The sequence below is a fragment of the Engystomops pustulosus genome, chromosome 11 (assembly GCF_040894005.1).
Source record: "Engystomops pustulosus chromosome 11, aEngPut4.maternal, whole genome shotgun sequence".
Taxonomy (NCBI): Eukaryota; Metazoa; Chordata; class Amphibia; order Anura; family Leptodactylidae; genus Engystomops; species Engystomops pustulosus.
In genome coordinates this window covers 9,668,979-9,693,873 of record NC_092421.1, presented here as the reverse complement: position 1 = coordinate 9,693,873, position 24,895 = coordinate 9,668,979, and the positions used below count along the sequence as shown (strand labels likewise).

The 24,895-nt window shown below is 46.5% G+C and overlaps 2 protein-coding genes across 4 annotated transcripts; both read left to right on the top strand.

Moving 5' to 3' along the window:
- The first annotated feature begins 606 nt into the window (after positions 1-606).
- LOC140106066 (uncharacterized) lies at positions 607-10,261 on the top strand. The gene is made up of 2 exons (XM_072130263.1): positions 607-745; positions 6,815-10,261. Exon 2 carries the CDS (start codon positions 6,948-6,950, stop codon positions 8,754-8,756), a length of 1,809 nt encoding a protein of 602 aa, XP_071986364.1. The 5' UTR covers positions 607-745; positions 6,815-6,947; the 3' UTR covers positions 8,757-10,261.
- Positions 10,262-17,243: 6,982 nt separating this feature from the next.
- On the top strand, positions 17,244-22,445 carry CLP1 (cleavage factor polyribonucleotide kinase subunit 1). Of its 3 annotated transcripts, none has more exons than XM_072130353.1 (3): positions 17,244-17,397; positions 18,338-18,988; positions 21,678-22,445. In XM_072130353.1, the coding sequence occupies exons 2-3, from the start codon at positions 18,347-18,349 to the stop codon at positions 22,353-22,355; spliced, it is 1,320 nt and encodes a 439-aa protein (XP_071986454.1). In that variant the 5' UTR covers positions 17,244-17,397; positions 18,338-18,346; the 3' UTR covers positions 22,356-22,445. The 3 variants fall into 3 exon arrangements, with proteins under 3 accessions (XP_071986454.1, XP_071986455.1, XP_071986456.1); XM_072130354.1 differs by having other exon boundaries at positions 17,257-17,389; XM_072130355.1 differs by lacking the exon at positions 17,244-17,397 and adding an exon at positions 17,442-17,583.
- The last annotated feature ends 2,450 nt before the right edge of the window (positions 22,446-24,895 follow it).

The following is a 24,895-nucleotide window of genomic DNA, read 5'->3' as shown; positions in this document are numbered from 1 at the left end:
AATAATTACTTATACATTTTGACCTCTAAGTCTTGAAATGGGCCACAGGAGAACCATACAATCCTCTGATGGGCCCAGGCTCTAACTCAGCACTGGTCCCCAGAGGTCCATTAGAAGACGAGCAGAATAAGCATCTACTCTGGTGTATTTTCAGGTTAATGGAGGGTGGACCTTCCATAAATTATAATAATGTTATCTGGTGGGTCCAGGTCCACCCCAGCCCAACACTGACTGAACCATTTGCACTGATATCCAATCCTGCTATAACCGAATCAAAAAGTTGCAAAGTTTGTGATTTGGACCTGGATTTTCAGCCTTTTCATGCCTGCAAAGTGGAGTAAAGGACATGATAAATCTCCCCATCTGATTCCAGGACCTCACTACTCCTAATTCTAATTCTTTATTAATATCATTATATAACTACTTAAAAATCCATTTATTTCATTAGGTGCATCAAAAAGAAATGATAATTCTATCCTAGGCTCATCCACAGTGACCCGACTGCAATATGACATCAGGGGGAGGAGCTACATCTTACACGCCCAGTCTGGTCTCAGCCCAATACTATTAGGCAGCAGCTTCTACACACACAACGCTCCTCCCACACCGAGTCCTGGTCACATGATCCTGACGTCAATGGCAGGAAGTCGCCTTTATTCCGATGGAACGCACAAGCAGAATAAGCTTAACTAGTAACTTCCGGTGTGGGCAGAGAACAGAGGAGGCAGAGGATTAGCCGGTGCGGGTACGTGTACGGCTCCCCCGGGCTGATGCATGCCGGGAAAGGGGAATCTACACTGAGGGAGGAAATAGCAGCAATGTTACACGGGATTATATGGGATGTATGAGAACTGCATTTTATACTCAGCAACTGACACAGAAAATTCGACAGGATGGGAGGTGTGATGTCTCCATATGTGCTGTATATGTGTCATACATAATCCGTGTACCATATAGAATATGTATACATCTCCATATAACTAGTCTACACTTATAACCTGCATCACTCAACTGCACCCAAGGCTGTGCGACCTGCACCCATCACCTGCATCCATCACTCCATCCCTGTGCAACCTGCATCCATAACTGCATCCATCCCCGTGCAACCTGCATCCATAACCGCATCCATCCCCGTGCAACCTGCATCCATAACCGCATCCATCCCCCTGCAACCTGCATCCATAACCGCATCCATCCCCCTGCAACCTGCATCCATAACCGCATCCATCCCTGTGCAACCTGATCCATAACCGCATCCTTCCCCCTGCAACCTGCATCCATAACCGTATCCATCCCCGTGCAACCTGCATCCATAACCGCATCCATCCCCGTGCAACCTGCATCCATAACCGTATCCATCCCCGTGCAACCTGCATCCATAACCGCATCCATCCCTGTGCAACCTGCATCCATCACTCTATCCATCCCTTTGCAACCTGCATCCATAACCGCATCCATCCCCCTGCAACCTGCATCCATCACTCCATCCCCGTGCAACCTGCATCCATAACCGCATCCATCCCCGTGCAACCTGCATCCATAACCGCATCCATCCCCGTGCAACCTGCATCCATAACCGCATCTATCCCCCTGCAACCTGCATCCATAACCGCATCCATCCCCGTGCAACCTGCATCCATAACCGCATCTATCCCCGTGCAACCTGCATCCATAACCGCATCCATCCCCGTGCAACCTGCATCCATAACCGCATCTATCCCCGTGCAACCTGCATCCATAACCGCATCCATCCCCGTGCAACCTGCATCCATAACCGCATCCATCCCCCTGCAACCTGCATCCATAACCGCATCTATCCCCGTGCAACCTGCATCCATAACCGCATCCATCCCCATGCAACCTGCATCCATCAATCCATCCATAACTGCATCCATCCCTGTGCAACCTGCATCCATAACTGCATCCATCCCTGTGCAACCTGCATCCATAACCGCATCCATCCCCGTGCAACCTGCATCCATAACCGCATCCATCCCCGTGCAACCTGCATACATAACCGCATCCATCCCCGTGCAACCTGCATCCATCCCCGTGCCACCTGCATCCATAACCGCATCCATCCCCGTGCAACCTGCATCCATAACCGCATCCATCCCCGTGCAACCTGCACCCATAACCGCATCCATCCCCGTGCAACCTGCACCCATAACCGCATCCATCCCCGTGCAAACCTGCATCCATCATTACATTTCCTTACAACCTGCATCCATCACTCTATCCATCCCTGTGCAACCTGCATCCATAACCACATCCATCCCAGTGCAACCTGCATCCATAACCGCATCCATCCCCCTGCAACCTGCATCCATAACCGCATCCATCCCCGTGCAACCTGCATCCATAACCGCATCCATTCCCGTGCAACCTGCATCCATAACCGCATCCATCCCCGTGCAACCTGCATCCATAACCGCATCCATCCCCCTGCAACCTGCATCCATAACAGCATCCATCCCCCTGCAACCTGCATCCATAACTGCATCCATCCCCCTGCAACCTGCATCCATAACAGCATCCATCCCTGTGCAACCTGCATCCATAACCGCATCCATTCCTGTGCAACCTGCATCCATAACCGCATCCCTGTGCAACCTGCATCCATAACCGCATCCATCCCCGTGCAACCTGCATCCATAACCGCATCCATCCCCGTGCAACCTCCATCCATCCCGTGCAACCTGCATCCATAACCGCATCCATCCCGTGCAACCTGCACCCATAACCGCATCCATCCCCGTGCAACCTGCACCCATAACCGCATCCATCCCCGTGCAAACCTGCATCCATCATTCCATCCCCTTACAACCTGCATCCATCACTCTATCCATCCCTGTGCAACCTGCATCCATAACCGCATCCATCCCCGTGCATCCTGCATCCATCACTCCACCCATGCCCATGCAACCTGCATCCATCACTCCATCCATCCTGGTGCAACCTGCATCCATAACCGCATCCATCCCCGTGCAAACCTGCATCCATCATTACATCCCCTTACAACCTGCATCCATCACTCTATCCATCCCTGTGCAACCTGCATCCATAACCGCATCCATCCCCGTGCATCCTGCATCCATAACCGCATCCATCCCCGTGCATCCTGCATCCATAACCGCATCCATCCCCATGCAACCTGCATCCATCAATCCATCTATAACTGCATCCATCCCTGTGCAACCTGCATCCATAACTGCATCCATCCCTGTGCAACCTGCATCCATCACTCTATCCATCCCTGTGCAACCTGCATCCATCACTCCATCCATCCCTGTGCAACCTGCATCCATCACTCCATCCATCCCCATGCAACTTGCATCCATTACTCCAACCATCCCAGTGCAACCTGCATCCATCACTCCATCCATCCCAGTGCAACCTGCATCCATCACTCCATCCATCCCAGTGCAACCTGCATCCATCACTCCATCCATCCCCGTGCAACCTGCATCCATCACTCCATCCATCCCCGTGCAACCTGCATCCATAACCGCATCCATCCCCGTGCATCCTGCATCCATCACTCCATCCATGCCCATGCAACCTGCATCCATCACTCCATCCATCCTGGTGCAACCTGCATCCATAACCGCATCCATCCCCGTGCAAACCTGCATCCATCATTACATCCCCGTGCAAACCTGCATCCATCACTCTATCCATCCCTGTGCAACCTGCATCCATAACCGCATCCATCCCCGTGCATCCTGCATCCATAACCGCATCCATCCCAGTGCATCCTGCATCCATAACCGCATCCATCCCCATGCAACCTGCATCCATCAATCCATCCATAACTGCATCCATCCCTGTGCAACCTGCATCCATAACTGCATCCATCCCTGTGCAACCTGCATCCATAACTGCATCCATCCCTGTGCAACCTGCATCCATCACTCTATCCATCCCTGTGCAACCTGCATCCATCACTCTATCCATCCCCGTGCAACCTGCATCCATCCCTCCATCCATCCCTCTGCAACCTGCATCCATCACTCCATCCATCCCTGTGCAACCTGCATCCATCACTCCATCCATCCCCATGCAACTTGCATCCATCACTCCATCCATCCCAGTGCAACCTGCATCCATCACTCCATCTATCCCCGTGCAACCTGCATCCATCACTCCATCCATCCCCGTGCAACCTGCATCCATCACTCCATCCATCCCCGTGCAACCTGCATCCATCACTCTATCCATCCCCGTGCAACCTGCATCCATCACTCCATCCATCCCTCTGCAACCTGCATCCATCCCTCTGCAACCTGCATCCATCACTCCATCCATCCCTCTGCAACCTGCATCCATCACTCCATCCATCCCTCTGCAACCTGCATCCATCACTCCCTCCATCCCCGTGCAACCTGCATCCATCACTCCATCCATCCCCGTGCAACCTGCATCCATCACTCCATCCATCCCCGTGCAACCTGCATCCATCACTCTATCCATCCCCGTGCAACCTGCATCCATCACTCCATCCATCCCTCTGCAACCTGCATCCATCCCTCTGCAACCTGCATCCATCACTCCATCCATCCCTCTGCAACCTGCATCCATCACTCCATCCATCCCTCTGCAACCTGCATCCATCACTCCATCCATCCCCGTGCAACCTGCATCCATCACTCCATCCATCCCCATGCAACCTGTATCCATCACTCAATCCATCCCCGTGCAACTTGCATCCATCACTCCATCCATCCCCGTGCAACCTGCATCCATCACTCAATCCATCCCCGTGCAACCTGCATCCATCACTCAATCCATCCCCGTGCAACTTGCATCCATCACTCCATCCATCCCCGTGCAACCTGCATCCATCACTCCATCCATCCCCGTGCAACCTGCATCCATCACTCCATCCATTCTTCTGCGACCAGCGTCCATCTCTGTGCAAACTGCATCCATCGCCTGCATCTATCACTGCATCCATTCCTCTGAGACCTACATCATGTATCCATACGTATACATATCATTTTTCATATACACTATATAACCAGTTATATTCATCTCCGTATTATCAATATACACCGTATAACCTGTATACATTGCTATATAATCTATATACATCACCATATAACCAGTATTCAACTTATAAACATAACCAAGTAACCAGTATACCACATATAACTTATATACATCTCTATATATCCCATGTCACTTGTATATATCACCATACAGCTACCTGCATCCATCCCTCCATCCATCCCTCTGCAACCTGCATCCATCACTCCATCCATCCCTGTGCAACCTGCATCCATCACTCCATCCATCCCCATGCAACTTGCATCCATCACTCCATCCATCCCAGTGCAACCTGCATCCATCACTCCATCTATCCCCGTGCAACCTGCATCCATCACTCCATCCATCCCCGTGCAACCTGCATCCATCACTCCATCCATCCCCGTGCAACCTGCATCCATCACTCTATCCATCCCCGTGCAACCTGCATCCATCACTCCATCCATCCCTCTGCAACCTGCATCCATCCCTCTGCAACCTGCATCCATCACTCCATCCATCCCTCTGCAACCTGCATCCATCACTCCATCCATCCCTCTGCAACCTGCATCCATCACTCCCTCCATCCCCGTGCAACCTGCATCCATCACTCCATCCATCCCCGTGCAACCTGCATCCATCACTCCATCCATCCCCGTGCAACCTGCATCCATCACTCTATCCATCCCCGTGCAACCTGCATCCATCACTCCATCCATCCCTCTGCAACCTGCATCCATCCCTCTGCAACCTGCATCCATCACTCCATCCATCCCTCTGCAACCTGCATCCATCACTCCATCCATCCCTCTGCAACCTGCATCCATCACTCCATCCATCCCCGTGCAACCTGCATCCATCACTCCATCCATCCCCATGCAACCTGTATCCATCACTCAATCCATCCCCGTGCAACTTGCATCCATCACTCCATCCATCCCCGTGCAACCTGCATCCATCACTCAATCCATCCCCGTGCAACCTGCATCCATCACTCAATCCATCCCCGTGCAACTTGCATCCATCACTCCATCCATCCCCGTGCAACCTGCATCCATCACTCCATCCATCCCCGTGCAACCTGCATCCATCACTCCATCCATTCTTCTGCGACCAGCGTCCATCTCTGTGCAAACTGCATCCATCGCCTGCATCTATCACTGCATCCATTCCTCTGAGACCTACATCATGTATCCATACGTATACATATCATTTTTCATATACACTATATAACCAGTTATATTCATCTCCGTATTATCAATATACACCGTATAACCTGTATACATTGCTATATAATCTATATACATCACCATATAACCAGTATTCAACTTATAAACATAACCAAGTAACCAGTATACCACATATAACTTATATACATCTCTATATATCCCATGTCACTTGTATATATCACCATACAGCTAATATATATATAATGTGTAGAGTGTACATGTACAGGATAGGACTAGGATCTCTCTGCATTGCTCATATATGCAGGATAAGAGCAGTAGTACTGTGCAGGGTTTACATGCACATGATAGGACTAGAGGCTTTTATTTTTACTGCCAAAATGAGAATACCCCTTTAGTGGGGTTGCAAGAAACGGACCGGGCCTATTCCTTCCGATATTACTGCTAGCTAATAGTTGCTGTGCACTACTGCTCTCCAGCTCTGCTGCTCCCACACTTATTCGAAAACCCATTTCAGACGTTGTCACACAATTTTTGTAAAGTTTTTAAACTCATTGGATCACGCTGTTTGTTTTTGTTTTTTTTTTCCGCTACTATAGATTTCAGTGGAAATATAGAAATAACTGAAGGATCCTACGTCGCTATTATTAACTAGACAATGTAAATCACAAGTATTTAAAAAAAAAATTCATACTGCAATTTTCATACTGCATACTACAAAGTTAACCAAGTATGATCAACTGTATGGAGAACGTCTCTAAGATATCTGGCGATACGGAGCAACTCCCTGGCACCAATATGAGCACAACTGTAGATGATATAGTGTATGCTCCTACTAAGGAGGATACATCTGATGAAGGGCATCTTGTAGACACTGATCTTTTTACACACCAGCGCCCACCACTGATAATGGCCGAACTGTGCTCGTATGTAGGAAAGAAGGACACATCCATGCAGAATATACAAGCAAACCATCCTCCTCGGGTTAAGCAGGAACCTGTCTCCTGTGACTTCAGTTCTCTGAATGCTCCATCTCCCCAGTGTCCGTCGCCCGATATAAAAGAGCAACCATTATCACCAAACGATTATTCGCAGCATCTATATCGTATTAAGAAGGAAACCTTCGCGCACAACGGAGCAAATCTTTCTGACCAAACACAATATATATCTATACATATCAAAGAAGAGTTTGTCTCCGCCGAGGCAGAGGATTTCCTCTATAAAGGGATCCATATGGATACAAATCATATACCCCAAGATCCTCATATACATCTTAAGGAAGAATCCAACTCGTGTGTTGGAGGAAATCTCATAGACAATGACATTTATATCTCGGCAGATCATACGCAACAGTATCTGCCATATCTAAAGGAGGATTTGGTGGTCTCTGACGAAGACACAAAACTGACTGAGCTTTATACGTCCACAGACCACCTTCAGTACATGTCTTTTCGGAATGAGGAGGAACCCATCTCGTATCAAGATGGAGATATTGCAGACACCAACCTTTACATACCCACAGGTCATCCACAATACACATTTTCTCATATCACCGATGAATCTACCTCTTATGAAGAAGTGAACCTCTCAAACGTTGACATCTACACGCCCACAGACGATACACAATATACCACGCTATCTACCTTTACTGATGAGTATGGAAGTGATGATGGAATCCAGCCACCGGCTGAGCATGATCTCCTATGTTCTACTTGCGGAGAGTCCTTCACGACTATGTCGCTTTTTAAGACCCATCAGCAAATTCACGCAAGTGAATCGCCACACGGTTGTTCGGAATGTGGTAAATATTTTAGCAATAGCTCAAACCTTCTGGCGCACAAGCGGACGCACACGGGAGAAAAACCATACGCTTGCCCGAAATGTGGTAAACGTTTTAGCACCAATTCCAACTTGATTGCGCATCAGAAGATCCACACTGGGGGGAAGCAGTTCTCCTGTACTCAGTGCGGTAAATGCTTCAGCAGTAATTCATACCTTGTAGTACACCACCGAATACACACCGGCGAGAAACCATACTCCTGCTCAGAGTGTGGGAAGCGTTTCACAAGCTACTCAGAACGTAACAGGCATCAGAGAATCCACACGGGAGAGAAGCCATATTCCTGCCCGGTGTGCGGAAAAGGCTTCCTAAGTAGCTCCGAACGAAACAGTCACCAGAGGATCCATACCAAAGAGAAACCATATTCGTGCGTGGTGTGTGCCAAACGTTTCATCAGGAATTCCGACTTCATCAAACATCAGAGGATTCACACGGGTGAGAGGCCCTACCCATGTTCCGAATGTGGAAAATGTTTCCGAAGCTCCTCGGAACTTAATAGACATCAACGGTTCCACACTGGAGAAAAACCATATTCTTGTCCGAGCTGTGATAAATGTTTTCTTAATAACTCCAAACTTGTACGTCACCAAAAAAGTCATACGGGAGAGAAACCGTTTTCATGTTCTGAGTGTGGGAAAGGTTTTACTAGTAATTCACATCTTGTCAGACACCAGAGGATCCACACAAGGCCCACAGAATAATATACAATTTTGGGGGAAAAAACCAAGATCCCACCATTTTATATATGTTGTCCAAGACTGTTGTTGCTTCAAGTAAAAAGCAATGTTTTCCAGCCATTATATTGTAGAACTGCACATATAGTGGGTACGGAAAGTATTGAGACCCCTTTTATTTCATTGCAGCCAGTTGGTAAGATCGAAAACCGTTATTTTGTTTTGCTCATTTGCCCAGAAATGTAGATATTTTTGTAAATTTATTAAACAAGAAAAACTGAAATATCACATGGCCGTAATTATTCAGTCCCTTTGCTCACTATTGAGTAGAAGAACCTTTTGAGCTAGTAAAGGCAACCAGTGGTCCCGTCCCTACCCCCATAGCCAGATGCTGCCACCACCATGTGTCACGGCTGGGATTGTATTTGGCAGGTGATGAGCAGCGCCTGGTTTTCTCCACCTCTTAGAAGTAGCACCAAAAAGTTCACTCTTTGTCCCATCAGACCAGAGAACCTTGTTTCTCAGAGTCTAGGATCCTTCATGCGTTTTTCACACTGTATGCGGCTTTCATATGTCTTGCACTGAGGAGAAGCTTCCATCGGGAGACTCTACCATAAAGCCCCAACTGGTGGAGGCTGCAGTGATAGGTGAAAGTTCCACAAAGTCACTTATCTCGTTACTGAATCTCTGGAGTTAAGCCACAGTGATCTTGGGGTTCCTCTTTATCTCTCTCACCAAGGCTCTTTTCCCACGATTGCTTAGTTTGGCAGGACGGCCAGGTCAAGGAAAAGTTGCGGTCAACCCATTTAAGGATTATGGAGGCCACTGTGCTCTTAGCAACCTTGAGTGTTGCAGAAATTCTTTTTTAACCTTGCCAAGATCTGTGCCTTGCCGCAATTTTGTCTCTGAGCTCCTTGGGCAGTTCCTCAGACCTCATGAATCTCAAGTACTCTGACATGCACTGTGAGCTGTGAGGTTCAGACGGGTGTGCGCCTTTCCTAATCAAGTCCAATAAGTTTAATTGAACACAGCTGGATTCCAATAAAGGAGTAGAACCATCTCAAGGAGGATCAGATGGAAATGGACAGCTTTTGAGTTAAATATGAGTGTCACAGAAAAGGGGCTGTACAAGAGTATAATTTTTTGGGTCTTACTAAATGGCTGCAATAAAAAAAAAGAGTGAAAAATGTAAAGGGGTCTGAATACGTTCCGTACCCACTGTATAGAATAAGGCAATAAAGTGTGATACATGCTAACGTCTGGTCACCAACAGTGAGACATGTTTTCCTTAAATTAGGAGGAACAGTCTAAGGCAAAAGGATACTGATTTAGTCCAGAGTACATAGGGACATGCCAAGTGATAACTTTTGGGATGCCACATATAAAGCGTTGTGCTCTTCACCCATGTTTGAGAGTTTGGTTTTTATTCAGATTGGGTAAATGTCAAAGTGATCAATGGTGCTCAACTATGCATGTTTTTTTTTCCTTGTCCCATGGATGTGATCATTGGCTTGAGTTAATAAATAGTCTAAATGGTTGACTACAAATCCTTATACTTCCTCAAAGTAGATAAATAAGGAGTTTGAGAATGTTTGTCTGAACTGGATTGGTAAGTAGAAGCAAAGTTACTGCAAAGAAGCTTTAAAGACCTGTGTTGGGGTTCTGTGCAGTTCCACTTCCATATGCTGCCTATACCAGGCCGAACCTACATGTGCTGAACTCAACAGGTCAGAAGATCTGTTAAATTCAGTAGTTCTGGTTCGGTGTGGTAAATCTGGGGTTTGTCATAGCAATCTTGCTCATGCATGACGCTTATATATTTAGGAGTCAAAATTTCACAGATATAATTCCAACCTGTCTCTATCAGTCCTGCTGTACACAATTTCAGCTGCCCCTGGACACAACCAACTTCTGGGGCCGCAATCTTGGATTTCTGTGTGAGATTGCGCAACTGAGATTTCTGTCTGTCTCTGCTGTGTGTCTGTAGCCCCGCCCCCTGCACGGAGCTCAGAGACACTCACTGATTCACAGCCTGTCAGCACATCATGAGCAGAGAGAAAGGCTGCATACTACAAGCTACAAGAAGATAAGTGACACAGGGAAAGGGGGAGGCAGGCACAGCTATGTGAGATATAGTAGAGCTCACAGTGTAACAGTGAAATGGTCTGTCAGCCTCTGTGTAATCTCATGCATCTGTGATCTGTCTCATCTCTTTTTCTATGTGTTAGTGTGTTAGTTCAGAAGCCAGATGAAAGTGCATATACACTGTACCCTTATAATCTAACCACATTGTCACCCTACAGAACTAGAGGAATAATACAGTAATGTGTCTGCTTAGAAAGTCCCTGCCCACACCCTGGAATTTTACACTGAGCAGCCTAGGGAGTGATATGAGCTAAAACAGCAATAACACTGAGTAACATTGTAAAGTAAGGGGTTAAAATGATCTTTATTGTGTTAACATCACTGGAGGATTGAGATGTGAGAATCTTCTTTTGTGGGAATCCCCCTTTAACCACTTCCTGCTCTGCGTCCGACATATCGGCCACTGAGCGCAGTGACTTAACGCTCAGCATCTGATATATCGGACGCAGAGCTGATGCCGCTTCAGCTCAAGATCTGAGCCAAAACAGCATCAGGACATGCGGGGTGCCGGCTGTAACTAACGGCCGACACCCCAGTGTAACACCCCCCGGTCGAAGTGGGCTCCTGTTCCCTGCAGGCCAATGATCGTTCCCCTGGCAGCCCCGAGGTCAGAACCCCAGGCTGCCTGCCGGCAGTGCCTATAAGATGGTATCTGTGACGTCATCTTAAAGGCATAGGGGCACATTTACTTACCCGGTCCTGTCGCGATCTGCGAGGTGCGTTTTCTGACGAGGATGAAGTCCGGCGCGAAGGGAAGGGGTTAACAGTAATTAATCTTATCCCACGATACCTATATTATTCTTGCTCCTTCTGTACTTATAAAATCATCTTCAGCTAGCGCAGGCACTTCCTAGTTGTGACATCAGCAAAGGGCACAGAGTCCAGAGCAGCTTCCCTCACTTCCCATAATGCTGAGCTCTCCTCTCTAACACTAATACACAGATTATTACTCACAAATATACACCTACGCACTGTTACCACAGACGATCTAATACAGCCTTATGACTACTATATACTATAAACACTATCTGCTATGAATGGTGTGTCAGCCAGGTTGTTCAGCAGATGCTATCAAACTCAGGACAGTGAGGGATGGGAAGTACAGAGAATGCAGGAGACCTAGCACACAACTGCTTTGCTGATCCAACCCCCTTCTCTTTACTGTCTTAATATGAGAGCAGAGTCTAAATAGTGCAGACATGATGGAGCTGCTTCCTGTAATTACTGAACTAAGACCAGAACTAGCTTATCGCATAGCCCCACTCCCTCACCCTTCTGTGACTCCTCAGTCTGTAGTCTCCATGTCCTGTTCCCTCATTTTTAACTTTTGTTCCTTTCTGGCAACCAGAATGCCAGGCTGATGGGAAAGGACTGAGTCAGAATGAAAGCAGAGGATTAGTAAAGAAATAGCTGCCATCTGGTAATGAATGTATATTGGAAAAATGTTAGCTTTCAGCTATTGCAGCTATAGGTTGTCTGACTATTTCCAAAACTTTGCTGTTGGCCTTAGCCTGATTAAACACAATATTATATTCTCACAATACATTTGATCTCCTGTCCATCTGATAAATCTATACCAAGACCCACTGTGATCTGCAGAACAGGAGGCCACAAATCAGCCATGATCTGCTTTATAGTAGCAGGACTTCTGGGTTGCTATTCTCAATGCCAATCTGTCCTCTGATTTCTGTGGGACCTTAGAAACCCTAGAAACTCACCTGTAAAGGAAAACCTATCAACAGATCAAATCCTACTTGTCTTATTTTCCTAAAAATCACTGTAAGGCCCGTTCCACACTTGCGAGTGTGATGCGATGAACTCGCATCACACTCGCAACTCATGCTGCCGGGAATGCACGGCCCGAACGCTGCACCGCGGGAGTGAACTCAGCATGTCAGTTCACTCCCTCTGTGCAGCGTTCGGGCCGTGCGTACCCGGCAGCATGCGTTGCGAGTGTGATGCGAGTTCATCGCATCACACTCGCAAGTGTGGAACGGGCCTAACAGAGAATACATTTGAAGATAGCGCCCGCATCGCGTGCCGCGCCTAAAACTTTGGGGCTGTGGAATTTCAGGAATTCCCTACGGTAACGTGAGCGTGAGACCGCAGGGAAACTCTCCAATCAAGAAGATGCATGATATGTTAATGCTTTGTACACTCCTCCTCTTCTACCTTTTTCCTTTCTATATAGACTGGTAAAACAAATAAACTTTCACAGTTCTGATTTGCCCAGGGCATTAGCATGAAGGAGACTTGAATCAGCAGTTGTCTGAGCCATTCCTTGTGACGTGCACACATGCATAACTAATTTGGAACCGACATGCACAGAAGAGGAGATTATAATCTCTCCCTTATCACACCCCTCAAGGGAGACTTGCAGTCCTCTGTTCTGCTGCTGGACAACCCCTGTGGAAAGGATGCAAGATTTTAATAAAAACTTTTAACGCGCTAGCTTAACTGCTTGACGACCTCGCCCCTTTTTTTGTTTGTTCATTTCCATTTTTCACTCCCCACTTTATTTTTACACGTAAAGATGTGTGTGACGGCTTGTTTTCTGCATAACAAATTACACTTCATAGTGATGGTATTTAATACTCCAGGCCGTGTTCCGGGAATTGGGAAAAAAATTCCAAATGTTGGGAAAATCGTGACAAAACGCATTTGCGCAGTCATAGCGCGATGGTCAGACGTCTTTTTTATTGGATTTTGCTCTGGGAAAACTCCTGAAAATCCTTGAAAACATGAAGAAGTCTTCCGTGTCAATTCTATTTGTATTTGCTCCTCTCGTAATCCACAACATAAGTGTTTGGAAATGACACCCTGTGCCCATGATCATGATTAGGCTGGTGCCACACACACTGCTTTGTGTTTGAAAATGCAGACAAAAATAGGACGTATCGTAATTTACCCGGACAACGGATCAGGGAAAATATAAGTCAATGTGAAAACACCCATAGAAATCAATGGCTTTGTGAGGCATCCGTGGAAATCAGCGAGGCACAGCGCCAACGTGAAAGAGTCGCAGCACTAACGTGAAAGAGTCGCATCGCCAATGTAAAATAGGCGCAGCGGCAACGTGAAAGATGCCGTAGACTATGCACAAGTTGCGTATTTCCATGTGAAATCCATATTAACCCTTTAAGGACCTGGCTCTTTTTTTATTTTTTTCATTTTTATTTTACACTCCCCACAATCAAAAATCTAGAACTTTTTGTTTTTCCATGTACAGAGCTGTGTAACGGCTTGTTTTCTGTGTAACACATTGCACTTCATAGTGACGGTATTTAATATTCCATGCCATGTACTGGGAAGCGCGAAAAAATTCCAAATGCAGTGAAATTGGTGAAAAAACGCATTTGCAGCATTTTCTTTTGGGCTTGGATTTTACGGCTTTCATTGTGCGCCACAAATGACATGTCTACTTTATTCTTTGGGTCGATGCGATCACGTAGATACCACATTTGTATAGGATTTATAATGTTTTCATACATTTCCAAAAATTAAAAACTCGTGTAGAATTTTTATTTTTTTATTTTGCCGTCTTCTGGCGCTAATAACTTTTTCATACTTCGGTGCACGGAGCTGTGGGTGGTGTCATTTTGTGCGGCTTTTGATGACGTTTTCAATGCTACTATTTTTAGGACTGTGCGACCTTCTAATCACTTTATGGAATTATTTCATATTTTTCAAAGTGCCATCTTCGACTTTGGGTGCTATTTTCCGTTACGGGGTTAAACGCAGTGAAAAAACTTTATTAGATTTTGATCGGGCACGGCGATACCTAATGTGTTTATGAATTTTACTGTTTATTTATATCAGTTCTAGGGTGATTAGAATTTTTAGGTTTTTTTAATTCAAAATTTTTTTTTTTACTTCTTTTTAGTTTTTACTTTCACTGTTTTTCAGACTCCAAGGGGTACTTTAACCCCAGGTTGTCCGATTGATCCTACCACATTACTGTATGGCAGTATATTTTCCGATTGCGGGTGTTACCAGTAAAGCCCCTTCTACACTGGCGTTTTTCACGCGCGAGTTCTGCGCGTGCATTTGACGCGCAGAACTCGCATTGCACTCTGTCCCATTGTATTCAATGGGTCTTTCTCCATTAGCGTTGTTTTTAACGCGCGTGCTTGCGTTCGTTTACACGCGCGTCAAAATCGCAGCATGCTCTATTTTTGTGGGTCACGTGCGTTTTTCACGCCCCATTCAAGTCTATGGAGATGCATCAAGAACGCATTGCACTCGCAATCATTGCAAGTGCAATGCGAGTGCAATGCGTTTTAAACGTAAGGGTTGCTAGGTGACCAGAATAACATTATTTCCCCTGCTCGCGATCGATCATTTAATTAAAAAAACACAATGAAGAACAGTGAAGAATAGAATAAAAACATTGTACACAGTGAACACAGTGACCACAGGATCATTTAAGAGAAAAACACAGTGCAGAACACAGTGCAGAATAGATTACAGATGTTCGGCACATCTGCTTACTTGTCGGGAGATACGCGCGGAACGGCGCGAACAAAATAGCATGTGAAGAACAATATATATGTGTGTGAAGAACACATTGCAGATGTTTCCATACATCTGCAATGTCTTCTTCACACATATATATTGTTCTTCACATGCTATTTTGTTCGCGCCGTTCCGCGCGTATCTCCCGACAAGTAAGCAGATGTGCCGAACATCTGTAATCTATTCTGCACTGTGTTCTGCACTGTGTTTTTATCTTAAATGATCCTGTGGTCACTGTGTACAATGATTTTATTCTATTCTTCACTGTTCTTCACATCTGCTAAATTGTCGGGAGATAATATACGCGCGGAACAGTGAAGAATAGATCGCAGATGTTTGCAATTTATCAGAAGACATTATTTTTCAATTAAATAACACATTTTAATCCCAAACCATGGTCCCTTTGAAAAATGCTCGAGTCTCCCATTGAATCGCGCGTGAAAAATGCGCCGAAAACGCCAAAAAACGCTAACAACACGCGCGTGAAAAACGCAAAAACGTTAATTACTCCAAGTAAAAATGGAACAAAAATGCAGCCAAAAACGTCAGTTTTTCACGCATTGCACCCTGACGTGAAACGCAACGCTAGTGTGGAAGAGGCCTAAGTGTTTGCTGCGATATGCAGCAAAGACTTACCGGCTATGGAGAGGGCTCGGCCCGTGAGCCCTCTCCATGCACCCACAGCTGGCCCATGACTTGCCATTATGTCACGGGTCGTGAAAGGGTTAAAATCTGCATATGATACGCAGGATTTCTGAGCGTTTTTGATGCTGATTTATCTATTTAGTGTTGCGTTTTCTTCCCTTCTTTTTCTCATCCCTTCAGGAGGAGGGAATTCTACAAGGAAACTGCGGGTCGATAAAGATTTGATGCAGATTTTTACTTTCTTTTTTCAATGTAAAAAAAAAAACGCGCAAAAATCCACGAGGACGCACAAGGGAAGCAACGTGATGATTGTTCCATTCTCTGCATTGAGCAACAATTTCCGCGTGGAAACAAACCGTCGTCTCCATATTTTTTTCCAAATCGCATTCACTCTCGGGGCGCGTTCACACGTTGCGTTTGAGACACATTACCACAGCTGAGAGGTGACTCACCTAATTACGTTACTGTAAACATTAGCGTTTACCAAACGCATCATAAACGCATGCGTCAACGTTGCCTTAACAAACGTAGAGTAATGTATTAAGGCAAATCACCGCTCCTCGGGGCGCGTTCACACGTTGCGTTTTGGTTGCATTTTCATTGCGTTTGAAACGCATATACAACAGCTGAGGAGAGGTGATTTGCCTAATTACATTGCCGTTTACGTTTGTAAACGCAATGTTAACGCATGTGTTGACAAAACGCATGCGTTAACGCATTGTTAACGCATGCGTTAACATCGCGTTTACGATGCGTTTTGTAAACGGAAATCTTTACAGTGATGTAATTAGGCAAATCACCTCTCCTCAGCTGTTGTATATGCGTTTCAGACGCAATGAAAACGCAGGTCAAAACGCAACGTGTGAACGCGCCCTCAGCTGTTGTAATGTGTTTCCAATGCAATGAAATACGCAACCAAAACGCAGTGTGTGAACGCGCCCTCAGGCTTCTGTACTACACTGCGGATTTTCGGCACCAGAGGAAAAATGTTCTCGGGCTGTGTACAGACAGCATTTACTGGCCAGTCTGGGTTTCCGGTGCGGATTTTGCCTTTCCCACAAAACCGCATCGTGTGAACTAGGCAATATTCTGACGTCAAAATCAAGTCAACGGCCTCGTCAGCCCGGTCATTATTATGAAGAGACGGCGCTTCTATGACGTTGATTCCCTGAGAGGAACGTGACGTAGAATACTCCGCACACGTCCCCATGGATCACACTGCACAGCCCCGCGTCTCATCAACCGCAGCCAACCAGCCGCTGCACTCAGGGTCATGTGACGCGGGGGGAGGGTCACGTGATTGTGTGACGTCAGGCGGCTCTTCAGTAAGCGGAGAGGATTCAGTCGCGTTCACGGTGAGCGGGTGAGTGACACGTGCCGGTGTTTACATCCCGGGGCATGCTGGGAGTTGTAGTTTTTATATATCTTCCTGTCCCGTCTCCAGCCGCTAGAAGTGAGAGGACCCGGAGCCCGCGCGATCCAGAAATTACCCGGCTGCGGGGGCAACATGTCTGGGGCGCATGGCTCAACACAAACCCGGAAAGCGGAAGTCCGGCCCAGTCCTCTCTAGTGACCCCTTATCTTATTGATAGATTTTTTTTTTTTAAACTGTGGCTGAACTCAGTAGGAAGTGTGTGTGTGTATATATATATGTGTGTGTGTGTGTGACCTCCCATAGTATGACTGTAATCAGTGATCTGTGTATACACATATAGAGCGCATAGGATGGGACTGATAATATCTGCCCCATCACTGTGCAGGATCGGGTCATCACAGTGCAGGATCAGGCCGTCTCATTGACATTGTCTGCAGCCGTGCATGCTGGGCCATGGGGGACGAGCACAGCTCCCTCCCCGACTCTGCCAAAAAATTCATTTGCCCATTGATCTGCCCTCCGGTCATGTGATCTTCTATTGGGCCGCAGAGCCAGTCAAATGGAGAATAGTGTGATGGAGATTTAACCACATTGGACTAGTTGTGAAGAGTAAATCTGCTTGTACAAGTGTAATGAGCGCTTATACAGGTGTTATTGTGATCTCTGCCTCCATCCTTCACATATTGTGCCCCCCTGTCTTCTCTCATATTGTGGCCCCCGTCCTCCCCTCATATTGTACCCCCCCCCCTCATATTGTGGCCCTCCCCTCATATTGGACCCCCCATCCTCCCCTCATATTGTTGCCCCCCCCCCCCCCGTCCTCCCATCATATTGTGGTCCCCCCTTTCTCCTGGTTACATTCCTGTGTATGATCCCTTACAATGTGTGAACTCTAAATGCTCCCCTCTCATCTCTTGTCCTTTTCCAGTAAGGCACGATGTCTTCAGATGACCCGCTTACTGGAAATACAGAAGCCGGAGGATCCTGGCCGTCTTCCAGTGGTCCCTCCACTAAGTTTGAGCTGGAGAAGGAGACGGAGCTGCGGCTGGAGGTTGAAGGCTCGGCCCCGGTGCAGGTGGAGCTGATCTCTGGACTTGCTGAGGTTTTTGGCACGGAGCTAACAAAGAACAAGAAATACACCTTCCCACCAGGGAGCAGGGCGGCCGTCTTCACGTGGCACGGGTGCACCGTCCAGCTGTGGGGAAGCCCTGACGTGGCCTACGTGTCTAAAGATACCCCCATGTTGCTTTATCTCAACACTCACGTTGGACTAGAGCAGATGCGAGCCCAGGCTGAGCGTGAAGGTGAGCGAGGTCCCCGGGTTTTAGTGGCGGGACCTTCTGATGTGGGCAAATCAACGCTTTGTCGCATATTATTGAACTACGCAGTACGGCGAGGTCGGAGGCCGACCCTAGTGGAGCTGGATGTGGGGCAGGGGTCGGTGTCTGTACCTGGAACGGTTGGGGCCCTGTGTGTGGAAAGACCAGCGGATGTAGAGGAAGGGTTCTCCGCTCAGGCCCCACTTGTCTATCACTTTGGATCTACTACTCCAGGGACCAACATCAAGCTGTACAACAAGGTGAGGGGGTCAAGTCCTGACATTTCTGCTTCCACATATAATTGTATCGGATTTGTATTTCCTAGTTTTTTGGGTTTCTGTGGTCCATTATTTTGTTGCAGCCTGGGTCTACACCTTAGGATTCCCAGGGGGGACAGTACAACCCTGGTTTTCCATACATGCATATTTTGGAGCATCAGAGTTTGCATTTAGCAGTATTTTAATAAATTGACAACTGGGCGTTACCAGTTTTTGCTGTAAGTAAAGGTTTATAGCATCGTTCTGCTGAGTTGCTCTTTTCAACAGAGGAAAAGTATCACCAGAGTTCTAGGAAAAGCTTCTCCGGTAATGTTGTTTTATGGCGGTCAGCGGCTAATTATTTGGGATCGGACTGCTGTGACCCCTGCTGATCACAAGTGGGGGGCACCTGAGTTACCTATCAGCATCTTCTCAGCGTTCCCGTTGCGATCTTCATAAAACTTGTCATGGCGAGTACCTGTAAAAAAAAAAAAAAAATTTTTTTTTTTAAATGATGCTAAACTCTGTGTACGTCACCCAGGTGCTCTGTAATCATGCACGCCTCCTGCGTGACGTCACCAAGACCCAGCAGGGGAGAGGAAGTGCATAAATATTAGCCTGGAGGGCCTGTGTGACGTGAACCGAGCACCCCAGGCTAATAGGCATATTTGAAGTCCTTTTTGCAGGTACCCAGCATGTCGAATACGCACCGGGATCGCAGAGAAGACGCTTACGCATGTTTAGTGTCAATTAGTGAATGTAAAATGCTTGATTTCCATTAAGTTCCATGGAAAGGAAACAGCGCTGTATAGCTCTCCGTTAGACCATCAGAGCCTGATTGCATTGCTGTCAACATTGCGTTTACAAAGCGCATACGTTAATGCAATGTTAACAATGTGTTAACAAGGCATCTTGTAAACGCAATGTTGACAGCAATGTAATCGGGCAAATCTCCTCCTCTTCTTAGCTGTTGTGATGCTGCCACGTGTGACCGCACCCTGACATAATTTGGGGTGAAAAGGATTGGGTGTACTTAATTTAGCCACCCCTTTCACAGGAGAGGTTACTTGCAGTGTTTTTGTTCTCCTTTCTATCCTTGACAATGAATGTATAATCCGCCGAATCGAGCAGCATCAGGGACACGGGAGCATTTACCACTTGCTGTATATAGTCTTGGGGTTCTCGGCAGTGTGGGTGCTCTGCCTGCGCACAACTATGATGCAGCAGTGTCGCCGCCAGCTGATGTCATAGTTCTAAAGCCCTGTTCTAAATCGTAGTGGACATATGGATCAGTAATAACGATCTTTTATGGGACAACCCCTAGAGGACTTAAAGGAAATCTACCATCAAAATCCATGCTGATAAACCAGGGACATTACTCATAGATCCAGGGACCGGGACTGTGGTCATCTGCTTATATTTCTTGTCCATGGCCTCCTTTTTAATAAAAATCAACTTTTCTAATTATTGAATTGAGCCTGAAGGGTGATGAGTACTCGGTCTGCCCGTGATGAGTACTCGCCCCAACAACCCCCCCCCCCCCCATGATGAGTACTTGGCCCCTTTGCTCAGTGATGAGTAGAAGCAGCTTTGGAGCTGGTGCAGCCAGGAGTCTTCTTGGGAAGATGCTACCACTTTCTCACCCCTGGATTTGGGGATCCTCTGCCTCTTCCATGCAGATCCTCTCCGGTTCCCTCTGGTTGGATGGTGAACATTTGGTTGACGCCATTTTCCAGTCTCTCCCAAGATGCTTAATTGGATTTGGGTCCGGGTTCTGGACGCACCAATCAGGAATGGTCACAGAGATGTTCTGAAGCCTCTGCTGTGTTATTAGCTGTGTTCTCAGGGTCATTGTCTTGTTGGAAGGTTCGGCCCAGTCTGAGGTCCAGAGCATCTGTAAGAGGTTCTCATCCAGGATATCTTTGTACTTGGCCACATTCATCTTTCCTTCCATTACACCCAGTGGTCCTGCCCCCCCCCCCCCCCCATAGCCTGATGCTGCCCCCTATGTGTCACTGCTGGGATTGTATTTGGCAGGTGTTGAGCGGCGCCTGGTTTTCTCCACCACTTAAACTTAATAGCAAAAAGTTCTATCTTCATCCCATCAGAGCAGAGAATCGTATTCCTCATGTCTGGGATCCCTAAAGTGTTTTGTCTTAGGTACCTTGAGTTCTGCAAAAATTCTTTTGTAATCTTGTCCAGATCTGTGCCTTGCAACACTTCCGTCTCGTAGCTCCTTGGGCATTTCCTTAGACCTCATGATTCTAATGTGCTCTAACATGCAGTATGAGCTGTGAGGTCTTCTATAGACAGGTGTGCGCCTTTCCTAATCAAGTCCCAATCAGTTTAAATAAGCACAGCTGTACTCCAATGAAGGAGTAGAACCATCACAAGGAGGATCAGAAGGAAATTCCCAGCACAAATATAAGTGTCACAAGCAAAGGGTCTGAATACTTATGACTGATACTCATGAATAAATTGTGAAGGGGTCTGAATACTTTCTGTACCCATTGTAGGTTGATTTTAGAAGGAAGGAGGCCATGGATAACAAATATAAAAAGATGACCACAGTCCCGGTGCCTGGATTTATGAGGAAGTGTCCCTGGTTTATCAGGATGCATTTTAATGTTAGATTTTCCGAGTTGAGGAATTACTGTATGTAAATTCTGACCTTTGTGATTTTCCCCTTCAGCTGACTTCCCGACTGGCTAATGTCTTCAACCTCCGATGTGAAGCCAATCGGCGGGCATCGATCAGCGGGAGTCTTATAAACACCTGCGGCTGGGTGAAAGGATCTGGTTATCAGGCGTTGATACATGCGGCCTCCGCCTTTGAAGTGGATGTGGTCATAGTCTTGGACCAGGAACGTCTGTACAATGACTTGCGAAGAGACCTGCCCCATTTTGTTCATACGCTGCTCCTCCCAAAGTCTGGCGGAGCATCGGAGCGTTCTAAAGAATGTCGAAGGGAATCCCGGGATCAGCGGGTACGGGAGTATTTCTATGGCCCACGCGGATCGCTTTATCCTCACGCCTTCGAGGTCAAATTCTCAGAGGTCAAAGTCTATAAAGTTGGGGCTCCATCTATCCCTGACTCTTGTCTCCCGCTAGGAATGTCCCAAGAAGACAACCAGCTAAAATTGGTGCCAGTCACACCAGGCCGGGACATGGCACACCACCTCTTAAGTGTCGTGCCCATTGATGGTGGTCCAGCTGACGAGGGTCTGGAGGAGAAAAATGTCGCTGGCTTCATTGTCATCACCGGAGTGGACACCGAAAGGCAGACATTGACTGTGCTGTCCCCAGCGCCTCGGCCATTGCCGAAGTGTGTCCTTCTCATCATGGACATAAGATTTATGGATCTGAAATGATCGACGTGAAGCCATTTGTAATATGCAGAGTCTTCTGCATCAGGGGAGAGGAGATGTGCATGACATTTTAATAAAGAAGTTTTATTTTGACTTAATATGAAGACATCTGTGTCTAGATTCTTAATTCTTCAGTGTATGTAGCTGTGTAAGGTGTCACTTTTTGTGGGATGTGATGACATTTTCATTGCTATAATTTCTGACAGCGTCTGGAATAATTGTTTAAATATTTTGATAGATTCCCTTTAAGTCCCATTCTGTCACCAGGGACCTCATTTTCACTAAAGACCGGTTACAGGAGCCCCTCACACCTGCAGTGCACATCTGCCTTTCTGCTCTCTCTAAGCATTTGCATTACAATATAATTGTGTGTTATAACTTACTCTTGCACCCTGACAAAATCCTGGGGTAGTCACAGGGGTTGGGCTTTGGTTTGATGCATTTCAAAAAACAACGTGACTGTCTGAGCTTCAGGCAGCCTCCATCTTTGTGCTCCTGTACAGCTTCTCCCCCCCCCCCCCCCCACTGATATCAGCTCACCAGGCTGTGACCTCTGAGAAGGAGCAGGAGGTGGAGCTGTACAGGAGCACAAAGGTGGGGGCCAAGCTCTGAGGAGGGAGTAACACTGACAAGGCACATGTTGTTTTTTTAAATGCATCCAAGCCAAAGCCCAACCCCTGTGACTACCCCAGGATTTTGCCAGGGAGCAAGGTGAGTTATAACACACAATTATACTGCAATGCAAATGCTTATAAGAAGCAGAAAGGCTTATTTTCTTTGCAGGTGTTCCTTTTAAGCGATACTTAACATGTTTACGATTTTTATGTTTGTTTTTATCAGTTATTTTTTCATTTTTTATTTACTATATTTGCAGACTCCTTTAACCCAAGGGGATGTGATCATTCCTAGCATAGACTGCTTTACAGCTGTGTTGCAGTATATGGGGGATTTGCTGCAGATCTGTGAATCTTCAGAAATCACTCCCGTGCAGACTCTAAGCTGTAATGACAACTGACTGTCGCTCCTTGATGACATCAGGGGGAGCAACAATCCCACCATGATGGTGGCACCTACACGCAGCCCCAGATTTGTGCCGCCAGTGGTTTTGCCAGCAGCGTTTAAAGGGAACCTGTCAGCAGGGACCTAATTTTCACTAAAAACTGGCTGTAAAAACCCATCACACCTGCAGTGCACATATGTCTTTCTGCCTTCTGTTAACATTTTCATTACAATATTATTGTGTGTTTTAACTTACCTGGCTCCCTGCCAGAATCCTGTGCTGAGTCCCGGAGTACAAAGACCTATTTGCACTGCAGGTGTAGTGGGCTTATGTAACCTGTCTTTAGTGAAAATGGGGTCCCTGGTGACAGGTTTAGACCAGTGGGACCGGCCTGTGACTCCTTTTCATACATCCATCACCGCCCCGTCATCTACTAGTACGTAAGCTTTACATATCATAACAATTTTTACTTTGTTTTTTCATGACATGAGACACTTTAACTTATAGTTTTATTGATTACATATTTTTTTTCTTTATAAAATTTCCCAATAATTGACCACAAATGTGAAAAAGGTGTTTTTTTTTTTTTTGTTTTTTTTATAAATAAGTAGTAACTTTTATCAAAATATGTTATAAATATGTCCAGCGTTATTCCATCAGCCTTTCCCAGGTTCAGCTACAGATGCAGAGGGTGCATGTACTTCTGCAAAGTGAAAGTCTCCTGCAGCTTCTTCTAAATTCTGCTGATAGGCTGGAGGGGGGCAAATTACAAACGCCAATATCTTCTGCATGTAGAAACACAATTTTAGGCTGCATTCACACAAATGTATGGAGGACGTATATATGGCAGATATACGTCCCCCATACACTTTCCATAGCCACTCAGTCTTTGCTGCATATTGCAGCAAACACTGATCGGTAACACTCGGGATCGGTGCTACCACCGATCATAGGTGTTAACTTGTCCATCGCTGCCTACGGCTTAAAAAAAAATGGCACCATCTTGGCAAGGACCGTCGCTCCCCGTGACATTATCGGGGGGGCGAGTTTGGTCTTCCGAAGACCCGAGACTTTGTCTTGTTTTTTACCCATCGCACAGCTCTGTACATGGAAAAGTAAAAAAATTATAGATTTTTGATGAAAAAAATGAAAAGGCAAAAAAAAAAACGAAAAAGCTGCGGCAGGAAGGGGTTAAACTTAACATCGGGAATACAAATCTGTACATTTTTTTTAGTACAACTTTTAAGGGTGACTATCTCTGGTTCATCCATTCACAATCCATCATATTAAAAGGGGAGAGAAAATAATAATACTTAAAGAAAACTAAACTTCCCTTAGTCTTGCCTCTTATGAAGCATTGCTCCTCGTGTCGCCACTGGTCTCATAGTTTACATGGTCCTATAGTTTAATTAAAATCCAAAACCCTATATTCAGATTCTCCCACATGTTTAACTATATAGAGACCCCTATATACAGATTGAGGCTACATTCACATCGGTGCGGGGGAGAGGAGGAGGGGGTGAGCGGTTGCCCTCTCCATAGC

Bases quoted from the DNA above. Each gene is read 5' to 3' on its own strand.
- CLP1 (XM_072130353.1), top strand. From the start codon at position 18,347: ATGTCTTCAGATGACCCGCTTACTGGAAATACAGAAGCCGGAGGATCC. The intron at 18,989-21,677 runs GTGAGGGGGTCA...TTTCCCCTTCAG, and splicing joins ACATCAAGCTGTACAACAAG to CTGACTTCCCGACTGGCTAA.
- LOC140106066 (XM_072130263.1), top strand. From the start codon at position 6,948: ATGATCAACTGTATGGAGAACGTCTCTAAGATATCTGGCGATACGGAG.